Raw genomic sequence first — 15,027 nt, 5'->3', positions numbered from 1 at the left:
TACATGAATATTAGTTTTGGATCAAACTTGAAGTTGAATTTCAAATTTGAACAATGTTCTCTTCTTTCCTTTTGCAAAAATATAGCCAAAGACAATTATATTTTAACTTCAAAAAAATACAAAATGTCATTTTTATGATCAAACGCCTACTATATGTTTTTGAATATTTTACACCCCGTCTATCCAGAGAAATCAATTGGGTGTACAATACATGTGTACGATCGAATTATTCTCAAAAAAGAATTACTGAAATCCTTACAAAATGGTGATTAACATTTGATTTACTTTTTTAAGGCACTCGTATCATAAAAAAATTAATGAAATTATAACATGAAAAATAAAGTAAAAATATTAGATCGATGATTTCTTTGTTTTAGACTAAGTTTAGGTGGATAAAAATTTACTCCATTCTTATATTGGTGAGAGGTAAAAGTAAAATGAAACAGTCTAAGTGTATACAAACTAATCAAGAAGAGAAGATTTTAAAAAATAAATATATCAAAATAGTTAAAGCTCAACAAATGTTAAAAACTTTTAACAAATTAAAGAATACACAATCTCATAATCAAAAAGTCACTATTCTGTTGAAGAAAAAAATAGAATCAAGAAAGAAATATGACTTTTTGAGGGTAATAATTATTAGTTGAATGATGACACGACAAATAGAAAATTACTGATCAAATCAACATCAACAATTTCCATCAAAATGAACAAATACCATATTGAAGAAATTAGAAACTTTATATTACAAAGGGTAATTAATTAACTTTTTATTTCTTTTTATATTCTTGATTAACTTTAAACATTATAACGAATATCACTAATTTTAGTCTTGATCCACTTGAAGCTCTCTCTTACAGTAGCTTTAACTTTACCTTCAGTAGTAAACATATTATAAGCTGCAATTCTTTTCTTCCTCTTTATTTCTGGATCATTTGATGGTGCAAATCCTTTTGTTGTTGGACCATTAAATGTGTATACATTTGTTTGATCATCTTGAAAATTCCCAAATTCACCTGAATTATTTGAAGATGAATATTGTGGATAAGATCTACACTTTTCCATAACAATTTTTTCTTGTTTTTCTTGCATTTAGTTATTATTGAAGGGGAGAATTGTTTTTTTTCTTGTGGTGTTGGAATTTTTCATCATAAATATAGTTATATAGAGAGTAAAGTAGCTAGTAGGGCATGCATGCTGACATATATAATAATAATGCATATATTATAAAATATATGTCACATGTATAATCCTTAGTTTAGATTTATTGTAAATTTTATGTCTCTAAAAAGTGAGGAAAAATAAAAGTTGGCTTTGTTGGAAAGTACATACTTTATAGCTAGGCATGCATTTATCAATGAATGTGATCTATCTTTTTGTATGTCATTCCAACACTTTTTTTTTTTTGTGGTGCATGTATATATTTGATGTAATGTAACATCTTTCTTTCCGTTTCATTTGTTTCCAACTCCTTATTACAATTCTTTGTAATCTTACTAATATTATGTACAAACTTATCAGATCTGACTTCAGAATTTGAATTTAATAGATTCAACTTTTAAAACCTGACTCTCATAATTCTTGAAATTGAAGGATTAAATTAGTATCAGTCTTATAATTAAGAAAAATGTACCAAAAACATTTCTCAATTATGAAAAATAGAATAATATTTCACTTTGTCTGAATTCGATTAATCTAAATATGTCCTTAACTTAGATTACCCTTCGACTATGAAAAATAGTACTAACAAATTTGATCTCTAATATTTAAATTTAGTCCGATCCTTATCATTGAAGAACTTGCTCAAATTTATCATAATTTTGAATCGAGGGGCATGTAATATTAAAGACTTCCCTAAGTTTCCCAAATATGTTTCCTAACGTTAGGCAAGAAATTTCTTAGAAGATGATGTATGTAAAGAAATATACTATGAATGGAGTGTGAAGGCCATGTGATTATGTTGGGAAGTTGGAGGGGGCTTTGTTGCCCACGCTGAAAATGATGAGAGAAATCGAAAGTATCGGTGAAATCAGAATTTTTAATAAGAGGGCTTAAAATATGAAAAAGTAAATATACAAAGCAATTGAAGGAGGTTCATTATCTACTATACATATATACAATTAATTTTAACCATATATAAGTAATATAATTTTCAATCGAACAAGGCTTGAATGAACCCCCTCGATCCTACCTGACTCCTCCCTAAAGTGAAAGGTCATGAGACTATATTTATTAGGAAGAAAAAACAAAGTGTTGTCTATATTCGTTTTATCTCTCTCAATTCATGTGGTACCGTTCGAATTTGAAAAAATTCCAACATAAATTTTTCAAATACGTTGAAACAAATTTTATACATTTAAAAATTACATAAAATAATATTTAAAATCATGATAATTGATCAAAATATTTATAAAACAAAATAAAAAAAATTATTTGGACTCTCAAAATTTGCAATATGCCACATAGAAGTTGGAAAAGAGGAAGTGACATCTAACATTGAGGGGCTTTGCTCTAATGGGTTCACATGGTGGTGGGCAATTCAACATATCATGTGGGGGCCAAATTTCACAATTATGTCTTTGTAATAAAACTGATAGTTTTTATTTAGAATAAAGGCAACAATAATGCAATTCCAATTAGTAAAGTGTATATAGTCCACATTTTGGTTTGTTTGTAGGGTTACTATATAGTTGAAAGTAACATTTTGTTAATGACCAACTTGTTTAATTAATTTTTTGCTTTTAAGCTTTTGGTTGTGTGAAAAGCCTTCATTTAAGAGATTTATTTGCTTCTTAATTAGGCTAATCATCATTGCCACAAGAATTACATTAACATGGATAGAAATTCACATTTGATTCTTGCTAAATATTTTAACAAAAGATGGACAACTTTAATTCTACTTTGTCTAGTTCACATGGTAAAATATTGCATGAATTATAATATCACTCATGCTTATAATTAATGTTGAAAACATGTTGATTTGCCAATGTGAAGCAATAAATAATTCTCAACAAACTGTTAAAAGATCTGTTTGATGACAATAATACATTATTGTCACAATTGCAAAAGTTGAGAGAAATTGGGATAGTTCATGTTGTATTGAATCATATAGAGTACTTAATTTTTTAGGTCAATTTTACAATATATTTTCTTTTCAATCAGTTGTAAAAAGTTCGGTATTTATGTAATAATATTATTAATATTTTATTTATATTGGGTTCGCATTTATTTGACAGAAATTTACAAGAGTATATTTTTCTATTTTAAAAAATATTTATTTCTAAGGATAATTTCGAAACTTTAAATCATTCTCATATTTCTTAAATTTCATATCCAGTCAAACTACATCATATAAATTAAAAATTTTATTGTGAAATAGATATTCAACATAAATTATCAGGAAGAGGATAAATTCTTTAATTTTCAGGTTTCACAATCTAGATATTCTCTAAGAGATGCAAAAAGAATTGAAGCATAGACCCTATCTTTTCTTTTTCCAACTCATAATAGTTTTGTATTTATTTGATATAAGAAGGATATACTAATAAATTTACACAATAATTAACACACTTTATAAATAAAATCGATTCGAACTATTTTCAAGGTTTAGTAGAGGAGAAATAAAAAATTTCAAATGTTTCTAGATGGTTCATTCACACGGATGTGGGACTCATGCACATATCTAGTCTAGTGATAAGAAAATGACTCGTGACCAATTGGTGAGAATGACCCAGAATATGTTGCAACATAATACTCTATTGTGAAATGCTCGCTAACAAAATTTCTAGCTAGCCCTCCCATTCTATCAGTTACCTTCATGACATGTGAACACGGGAAGTGCATATTAACCCATTTTTCACAATCACATTTTCTTTCATTTAGTGAAACACAATGAGGATTACCACCAGTACCATCAACTTGTATAGATCTAACCTCGTATACTCCTGTGGGTATATTCCAATCAAAAACAAAGTGCCTCTTTGAACTTTCATGATTCTTCTCCCACTTTATTTTGAACCTCCCGGTCCATATTACATTTTGCTCTGCAAGTTGGTGTGCTATTTGAGACCTACGGGTATACCATTCAATAGTTTGCTCCAATGAAAGTCTAATCATAGCAGTGACAGGTAAATCTCGTGCTTTTTTCAACACTCCATTGAATGACTCTGAAAGATTTGTTGTCAACACTCCCCATATTTTTCCATCATCATGGCTAACAGTCCATTTATCCAAGGGAATTTCCATGAGGTATGCATGTGCTTCGATGTTTTCTTCTTTAATTTGCCACATCATGGACTCAAACTTCCTTACTTGATGGGCTGAAGCAGCCCTCCACATCAATCTGTTGAGGTCCTTGTTTGGAAATTTAGATTGAAAGTTGCTCTTAAGATGTCTTATGCAAAATCGATGGAAGACTCGAGGCTCTTGAAATCGCCGCAACTCCTGCAAACTAGTCAAGATTCCTTTTGCCCTATCAGATATAACACATACATTTTGTCTACTTTTTATCACATGGCACTCAAATTTCTAAAAAACCATTTCCATGCCTCTTTTGATTCTTTGTCTACAATAGCAAACTCTAAAGGGAGAATGTTATCATTTCCATCAATTCCAACAGCAATTAATAATTTGATCTCATATTTTCCATAAATATGAGTTCCATCTACTGAAATAACTGGGCGACATGTTTGGAATCCATCAATGCATTGCTTGAAAGCCCAAAATACAAATTTAAAAGTTTTTACCTCCGATGAACTCATAGACTCTTCGTGTTTCCATTCCACAATTGTTCCATGGTTAAAGTGTTGAAAAGCTGCAAAAAAATTTAGGTAGGTCACTAAATGATTTCTTATAGTCACCATACACCAATTCAAATGCGCGTTGATGTCCAAGCCATGCTTTTCTATATGTCACTTGGTGACCAAAATTTTCATGAACCTTTGAAATGACATCTACCACCAAGAACTTAGGATTTTTTCTAATTTGATTTAGAAGTAGTGATGCAATCAAATTGGTATTTAGGTTGGCGTGACCGCTAGAAAGCCCCTCAGTCTCACATCTATGGTTTTCAACATATTTTCCTATCTTCCAAAATTTATCTCCAACTTGTCGTCCTCGAAGAAACCACATACAACCCAATAAATTATAAAACTTACATCTCACAACCCATAGACTTTTGGTAGATGTTACCACCTTGAACTCCTTATTTTTGTGCAAACTCGAAATAGTTACAGCTATTTTCAACTTTTCTTTACTACTAAAAAGCATACCTTTTTTTAAATCTTTTTTTGCTTGCTCAGACCAAACTGAACAACTTTCCATCTCAGATTCACATGTAGACATGAAAATGTCTTCCTCATTCTCTAATGTCCTGAAATAGGGTATGTCATGAGACACACCCTGATCATGATTATGAAGATTTACACCATTTTGAGAAAAATCTCTAATATCATCGATATCTTCATCAGATTCACTTTCATCACCATCTTTCGGAGGTTCATCTTCCTCCGAACTTTCATCACTAATTTCAGCATTTACATCATTATATAGATCAATGTTGATTTCAATATCTCTGTAAAAAAAATATTAGTCAAATTCTAGCAAAATTATAAATATACAAGCTTGTTTTAAAAGCGATAATAAATATTATAAAATATTATTTCTTCTATTTATAAGAGATAATTTGTGTATACTGACAATAAAAATTATCTTATTAAATTGTTAGACTAAAATTTAATAAAATAAAGCTTTGTTGTTTACCTAGCTTCATATTCCATGTGACTATTATCAATATGCATTTGAGTACTTGAGCCTTCACCAAATGATCGATGATAATGCATCAACAATTGTTGAAATGGTGGTTGAACAATCGGTTCTACAAAATGAGGTTGATTGATCGTGGTAAGGCCATAATTTTGAGCCAACAAATTCATGTGATAACCATGATGACCACTAACTTGAAATGCAACATTTTGATCTGTCGATACAGTCTTTACATACATCTCCAAAACATTTCAAACTACATCATATAAATTGAAAAAAAGTTTTGTGAAATAGATATTCAAACATAAATTATCATGAAGAGGATAAATTCTTTAATTTTCAGGTTTCACAATCTAGATATTCTCTAAGAGATGCAAAAAGAATTGAAGCATAGACCCTATCTTTTCTTTTTCCAACTCATAATAGTTTTGTATTTATTTGATATAAGAAGGATATACTAATAAATTTACACAATAATTAACACCCTTTATGAATAAAATCGATTCGAACTATTTTCACGGTTTAGTAGACGAGAAATAAAAAATTTCAAATGTTTCTAGATGGTTCATTCACACGGATGTGGGACTCATGCACATATCTAGTCTAGTAATAAGAAAATGACTTGTAAATTTTCCTTTTCTCCAGAAATAAATAATAATAATAATAATAATAAATAAATAAAAATAAAATCAAACAGTTCAATGTTCAAGTTACATAGATTGTGTTCCAAGTTAAAAATATATATATATTGTTATGCAGTACATTTTGGATTTGCCACCTATGTAAGGTGCAAAGTAAATTAACCAAACAATTAATAAAAGTATATTTTCTTTAATTTCTTGTTTTTTATGTTCCACACAATTCTGTGACGGGAAGACCTGTTGCTTAATTTAGGATCCATCTGAATTTATGATCAAGTTAGGAGTAATCAAATATTATTTAATTTCATATATTTAGAAAGTCAAGTAATGTATTTGACTGAATATTGAGTTAGTATCTTAAAGAATATGGATTGGTTTCTCCTTGACACATTTTTGCCTCGTTCCTTTAATGACGCATCTATTTTTGAAAATTCCAGATTTATCTCAAAAACTCTGTATTAAAATTAAGTTCAAGTTCGTATTTAAAATTCACTATTATTAATATAAATAAAATAAAATCACATACTTAATGCATAAAAGAAATAATTACATATCTTAGCTATTTGAGACGGAATTATATATATATATATATATATATATATATATATATATATATATATATATATATATATATAATCAAAAGAAAAATCGTATTGAATAGAGATTTTTCACTTTTCCTTAAGCAAATCCGCTAGGTAAACTAGTTACCACGGGCTAAATTTTTATTCATAATCAATAAAGAACCTCAAAAAGAAAAGTACAAGTAAGGAGGGTTACACCTTACCTTACTAATCAAAGAGATTTTTCAATTGACATAAAGTAAAACCATTATTATTTCGTCTTAAAGACGATACAATTCGATACTCAAACTTAAATAGATTTCATCTTAAAAGAAATAACCACTTGTTAATCCCACTCTAATTAGCATTTGATGATGTTGAACCCAAAACAGCTTTTACATCTTCAATCTGCTTTTCAACTTCCTTCAGTACCAAGTCTAAGAAATTGTTAATTTCCTCTTCACTCTCTTTGTCAACACAAAATTTAGGATCCTCCCAAAGTTTCAAAACAAGAGACTCCATCTTTGTGAATTTGTCCTCCAACCCTATCTTTTTCAATTCTTCTTTGTTATTGGCAACTCTAGCTAAAGTGGATTTCAAAAGCTCAACATTAGTCATTGCCATTTTTTTTGTAGACTTAGCTCACCTAATAATATTTCACAATTTGACACCTCTAAAATAGCATTATTTATAGGTAAAAATGGCATTTAATTACGATAAGATAGATTATAAGGATCTTTGCCACATTTGACTATTTGCTAAACTTTTAATATTATATTTAATTTTCAACTATTTTTCAAACCTCTATTCAAAGAAGGATCTAGATTTAAATGCATTTAATTTTACATCAATTAGCATTCAACAACGGTAAGAGAGTGTAATATTACTTTGACTAAGATTATTAGTATCATTGCTACATTTACTACTTGGTAAAATTTTATACTACGTAATTTTCAACAACTTTTCAAACCTCTTTCAAATAAGGATATTATGGACTTAAAGACATTCTACATCAATTGGCATTCAATTACGTCAAGAGTACAATATGTTTGGCTGATATTGATTATTAGTATCTTCGCTATATTGTCCGTTTGGCCATGCGATATAGTATTATAATATGAAATCATGAGATGAAATTGAACTTTTGATGGGACATGCAATATGAAATTTTTGTGTTGCATATTTTCTCATAAACATAAAAATCTCATAAGTGGTAAAACTATTAAAATAACCTCAAATGTTTATTCAATTTTATCAAATAAACAAAAACTTTATAAAATTGCATATTAAATTATTACAAAATTATTTGTTCTCCACTTAAGTAATTGTTTCACATATTTTTAATTCAATTAAAAACTGGAATGTAAATTGTAGTGTGCTAGTCTTTAATATATATATATATATATATATATATATATATATATATATATATATATATATATATATATATATATATATATATATATATATATAAGCCTCCCACAGACGTACGGACAATTTCCTCACGTTAAACTTACATTTCTTGGTCATGTGACATAGAAGACGAACCAACATTGTTATTTTGAGTCATTTGTTAGTCAATATCATCCGCAATTATACTTTCATGCTCATAGACCATAATGTTTCATCATTTTTAACAATTGGTTAATGTGAGTTAAAGTGACTATATGTTGGTGAGAATAATAAAATTTATGTCGGTGAGAATAATAAATTTTAAAAAGTAATGATGTGATTATAAATTTTATTTAGATATAAAATAAATGGTTAGTAGATATAAATGTGGAGTTGTTTGAACAAAATATAAACTCGTGGATCAACTTTTGTATTAAAATATCTCAAATCATGATATTAAATCACCATATAATTCCATATTATGATTTTTGGAGAATATGGAATCACATCTCATGATATGAAATCATGAGATGAAATCAGCGTAAAATCAAATATCTAAACACTGATTCCTATCTCACGATACCATATCGTGATATGATATCACATGGCCAAGCGCCTACTTAACTACTTGCTAAGATTTCATATTTATGTAATTTTGCACATCTTTCCATCTTTCCAAACCTCTTTCATAAAAGAATCTAACTTAAAATTCATTTCTCATCAATTGGCATTCAACTATGGTAAGAATATAGTATTGTTTAGCTAAGATAGATTATTAGTGTCTTTGCTACATTTAACTACTTGCTAAATTCACTCTATTTGCTTGCATATCATCGATCATTACCACAAGAATTAGTTTTGGTATGGGATGAAGAGGGATATTTCAGACTTTGTTTTGAGGTGTTTGACTTGCCAGCGGGTTAAGTTTGAGCATCAGCGGCCTGGAGGTGTATCTTAGAGGATGCCTATTCCTACTTGGAAGTGGGAGCGGATTACCATAGACTTTGTTGTGGGTTTGCCTACCACAGTGGGTGGTTATGACTCTATTTGGGTCGTTGTTGATAGGCTGACCAAGTCTGCCCACTTCATTCCAGTTCGGGTGAAGTATACGACAGAAAAGTTAGTCGAGCTATATATCAGTCAGATTATGCGACTACATGGAGTTCCTGTTTCTATCATATCGATCCAGGTTCACTATTTACTTCTCACTTCTGGAAGGAATTACAACATGGTCTGGGTACCCAGTTATATATGAGTACAACCTTTCACCCTCAAACAGATGGTCAGTCTGAGCGGACGATTCAGGTGTTGGAAGATATGCTTCGAGCATGTGAGATCGATTCGGTGCTATATGTGATCGACATTTACCCTTAGCAGAGTTTGCCTACAATAACAGTTATCAGTCTAGTATCCAGATGGCCCCATTTGAGGCTTTGTATCGTAGATAGTGTAAATATCTGATTGGTTGGTTTGATTCGGCAGAGATGGACTCTTTGGATACACACTTGCTTAGAGATGCTATGGAAAAAGTCCGTATGATTCAGAATAGACTGTTGACAGCCCAGAGTCGACAGAAGAGTTATGCAGATCGGAGAGTTAGAGCCTTAGTGTTTATGGAGGGTGATCATGTTTGGATCCGAGTATCACCCATGAAGGGTGTGATGAGGTTCGGAAAGAAGGGAAAGTCAAGCCCTAGATTCATTGTACCTTTTGAGATTTTGAGCCGAGTGGGAGAGGTGGCCTATAAGTTGTCCTTGCCACCTAGTTTGTCGGCGGTTCATCCTGTTTTTCATGTCTCTATGCTTCGGAAGTATATTCCAGATGAATCTCATGTGCTTTCACTTGATTTCGTAGACGGTGTAGATCTCCGATTGGTTGGTTTGATTCGGCAGAGAAGGACTCTTTGGACATAGACTTGCTTAGAGATGCTATGGAGAAATTCCGTATGATTCAATATATGTTAGAAATATTGACTGGAAAAAATATTAAGATACATTATGTGTTTATATTGATAAAAATTGGAACGTAAGTTACTGGAAAAATTAGGGCAAATATTGGGAATTTATTTGTTTGGCATTAAAAGGAAATTATTTTTATATAAAAGGATAAAATTAATTAGGTGTAATTAATATCGGAATTAAAATGGAGGCATATTGTTGTGTGTTAAAGTAATGAAAATTCTGGGAATTTTGGAAAGTTCTGAGAATTTTGGGCAAGTCTTGAAATATAATTTTTTGAGTAAGTAATGATGACCAATGATTGGCTCATTATGAGTCAATCATAGGTTAGAGCAAAAGAGTTGAAAAGAAAGAAAATGGATCATAATTCTGCAACGTAAATATGAATTCTTTTGAGAGTAATTTTTAGATTCTTAGTTATTATATTATGGTTCAAATTTTGATATATTGCTATGTATATTATTTAAATATTGGGTGAATGATATTTTGTGATTATCATTGAAATTATGATATTAAAAAAGAAAATTGGATGAATTCTAGACTTGAAACTTGAAAAATATGATAGTCGAAATGATAGTTGACATTAAGAATTAAGAACTTGATTATGCATGGGATGAATTTTTAGGTCAAGATTAAGCACACAATAATGTCAGTGTTGTCAATTTCGAAACCTTATTGTGAATATATATATACTTGAATAGATTCAATTGATTCGAAAGCTCAACCGAAAGGGAAGGCTCAAGTACCGGAGTGACTATTTGATTTTACTAAGGCAAGTGAATTTCTAAACCCTTGTTAAGCGTATGAAATTTGTGGATGTCCATGTCTGGTGTTGAGAATGATTTGGAGACTTGTTGCTTATTTGTTGATGTTGTATTTCTTGTTGTAAATTGTGTTTTGTTATCAAAATGGTTATCTCCTCATTTTCATTTGAGCATGTCGTTTGCATTGTATCTGAGACGTGGTTTTGGTAAGAGGATGTACCATTTCGAGGGTCGTATCGCACTCCGCGATGGATATTATATTTCGAGGGACGTATCGCGCGCCACGAAGGTTATTATTAGCGAGGGTCGTATCGTGCACCGCGACAGACGCATGGACATGTATGTCCCCCATGGGTCCCAGACTGAGAGACAGCGGGTGTGTATCGTTAGGAAAGACATGCATCACTATATTTGATATTACATCTCATGGCATGACACATTTTTATTATTGATGAACTTGAACACGTGTTTTGCTGATCTTGTGAGTGTTTCTCTGTGAAACTTGTAACTGCTGAATATTGAGTTGTTATTGAGAATGTGTAAACTGATAGAGTGTGGTTATTGAGTTTTGTGTTTGGTAAACTGTGAACTGTTTGGTTGTAGCGTGGAGGTTTAGATAGGGTGTAAGGAGTACCCGTATTTTGTTCACTTAATTTGTTTAGAGGTTTGCTTGTAGGGTACCGCGTGGTTTGGTACTCACCCCTTGCTTCTATAAATTTTTTTGTAGGCTACGAGCCCGGATCTTCGTGATACCCATCATTCTTTTCATTTCCGAGGCATCTTGTGGAGGGTTGTGAGGTAGCTGTTTGTCATCTCAGCGAACTTTCCTACTCCAGTTTATGACTTTATTTTTACTTGAAAGACAACTTCATTTTAGACTTCTATTTTATTTCAATTCTAATATTTAGATTAGAGGCTTGTGCAAATGACAACCTGATTTTGGAGATCGAATTAATATGACTTGGTTTCATAATAGAAATTGTTGTTTGATTGTCATTTACTTCTGCACTTTGTTAGATATTGAATTTTAGTCTGACTAGTCTTGGTGGGATAAGACGAGTGTCATCACACCCATTGTTGAATAGTGACAATTAATCATTTGAAAAACTAATAATTACAATACTTAAACTAGAAAGACATCGGCCAAAACTTCACTTGATAATGGAAAACTAATCAAATCAAAAATTTACTTTATAATGGAAAACTAAGGGAACGAAAATCATCAAGAATGAAATGAATGCTTTTTTCTTTTTGTTTTTTAAGATCTATTGGATTTAATCATATAATGAATGGTGATGATGCGTGTGATGGTTCATGTTGTATTGAATCATAGAATATTTAATTTTTCTAGGTCAATTCACTTTCTTTCAGTTTGTCATAAAAAATTTGATAACTATCTAATAATATCATCAATATTTTATTCATAGAGGGCTCGCATTTATGTGACAGCAAATCCACGGGAGTGTATTTTGAGGTTTTAACCAAAGTAAGCCATTATATAAAGTCATTCACTAAAATAATATATTTTTTTAAAATTTTACAAAACTAGTATAAACGTATTTCACAGTAACGTTTTAGGATATATTTTAATTTTTAAAAGTTGATGGCGTCAGATTGATATACGTTACTCACAATAACGTTTTACTCCTAAAACGTTACTCACAGTAACGTTTTAGGAGTAAAACGTTACTGAAAATAACGTTTTAAAAGTAAAATGTTACTTAAAGTAACGTTTATCAACCTAATGCTGTTAGTTTTTAAAAAATAAAACATACCCTAAAACGTTACCGTGAAATACGTTTATACTAGTTTTGTAAAATTTTAGAAAAATGTATTACTTTGATAAATTATTTTATATAATGACTTAGTTTGGTTAAAAATTTGTGTATTTTTCTATTCAAAAAATTATTTATTTCTAAGGACAATTTTGAGACTTTAAATCTTCTTATATTTTTAAATTATATATCCAATCAGATTACATCATATAAATTAAAATAAATTTCATAAAAGCGGATACCCAACATAAATTATCATGAAGCGGATAAGTTCTTTAATTTCAGTTTTCACAATCTAGATATTCTCTAAGAGAAGCAAAAGAAGTGTCGCGGAGACCCTATCCATTCTTTTTCCAACTCACATATTATTATTATTATTATTATTATTATTATTTATAATAATAATAAAAAAAATCAAACAGTTCAATGTTCAACACTTCAAGTTACATCGATTGTGTTCTAATTTAATAAAAATTATATTTTTATGCAGTTTATTTTCGATTTGTCACCAATGTAAGGTGCAAAGTAAATTACTAAACAATTGATAAAAGTATGTTTCCTTTAATTTCTTCTTTTTTTCTTTTTCTTTTAATGTTTCACACAATTTTGGGACGGGGAAAGAATTATTGCTTAATTAATTTATGATCCATCTGAATTTATGATCTATTTAAGAATTGATCTAACATTATTTAATTTCATATTTTAAGAAAGTTAAATAACGTATTTGACTGAATGTTGAGTTGGTTATTTTAATTCTTAAGGAATATGGATTGATTTCTACTTAGACACATTTTTTCCTCTTTCCTTTAATGATGCACCTATTTTCGAAAAAAATAGATTTATTTCAAAAATTCTAAATTAAAATTAAGTTAAAATTTGTGTTTAAGTTCCACCTCTATCAATATAAATAAAATAAAATCATATACTCAACCCATAAACAAATAATTACGTCTCTTATCTATTTGAGACATAATTAATAGTAAATATTTAAACAAGCACGTTTGAAAGTAATCAAACATATCATATATATACGAGTAAGCAAGCTATATATAATGACAATATCAAAAGAAAAAACATATTGAAAAGAGATTTTTCATTTTTCTTTAACCAAATCCTCTAGGCAAGCGGGCTATGTTTTATTCAGAAATAATAAAACACCTCAAAGAGAAAAGTACAAGCAAGGAGGGCTAGACCTTACCTTACTAATCAAAGCAATTTTTCATTTAACGTAAAATAATACTATTATTATTGCGTCTTACGAGACGATACGATACTTAAACTTAAGCAGATTTTGAAATATCCACTTATTAATCCCACTCTAATTTGCATTTGATAATGTTGAACCATTCAATCTCCTCTCCATTTCCTTCAATACCAAGTCCAAATAATTGTTACAATCCACTTCACTCTTTTTGTCAACACAAAATTTAGGATCCTCCAAAAGTTTCAAAACAAGGGACTCCATATTTCTCACTTTGTTCTCCAACCCCATCCTTTTCAATTCTTCTTTGTTATTGGCAACACTAGCTAAAGTGACTTTCAAAAACTCAACACTAGCCATTGCCATTTTCTTTTTTTTTTAGACTTAGCACTTAATGATCTTTCACAATTTGACTCCTCCAAAATAGCATTATTTATAGGTAAAAACATGGCATTTAATTATGGTAAGATAGATTATAAGGATCTTTACCACATTTGACTACTTGCTAAAATTTTAATATTATGTAATTTTCGACTACAGGTCAAACCTCTATTCAAAAGGATCTACATTTAAATGCATTTTACATCAATTGTGCCACCTATAGAACAGAAGTGTTCTTTAATTTGGGCAGTGGCAGACCATCTACTTAACACAAGTCCTAGTTCACGGGATTGATTCCAGCTAGCAGCTTTTTGTTTTGACTTTTTCCAACCTGCAGGGAGCGTTTCTTTTTTTAACTAAAAGGCATATTCTTTTTTATTTTTTGATTTCTTTTTTACTTATTTAACTAATTATTATGTATTAATTAATAATTATTTTTTAATTAATTTAATTTAACTCTTTGACTTTTCTTTTATATGATTAAATATATAATAAAAAATCACTTCACCGTTGAAACCTCCTTTAAACTTTGAACAACAAAAAATTGTCACCAATTAAAGCTTCAGCATTCCGTCTTCGCCCAATCATACTC

General features: G+C 29.9%; 1 protein-coding gene across 1 annotated transcript; it reads left to right on the top strand.

Annotated features, from left to right (window-relative positions):
- Positions 1 to 9,317: 9,317 nt before the first annotated feature.
- On the top strand, positions 9,318 to 10,269 carry LOC138348215 (uncharacterized). The gene is made up of 2 exons (XM_069296839.1): positions 9,318 to 9,600; positions 9,839 to 10,269. The coding sequence occupies exons 1-2, from the start codon at positions 9,318 to 9,320 to the stop codon at positions 10,267 to 10,269; spliced, it is 714 nt and encodes a 237-aa protein (XP_069152940.1).
- Positions 10,270 to 15,027: the final 4,758 nt, after the last annotated feature.

The sequence above is a fragment of the Solanum lycopersicum genome, chromosome 4 (assembly GCF_036512215.1).
Source record: "Solanum lycopersicum chromosome 4, SLM_r2.1".
In the NCBI taxonomy this organism is placed as follows: domain Eukaryota; kingdom Viridiplantae; phylum Streptophyta; class Magnoliopsida; order Solanales; family Solanaceae; genus Solanum; species Solanum lycopersicum.
This window is presented reverse-complemented; position numbering and strand designations above follow the sequence as displayed.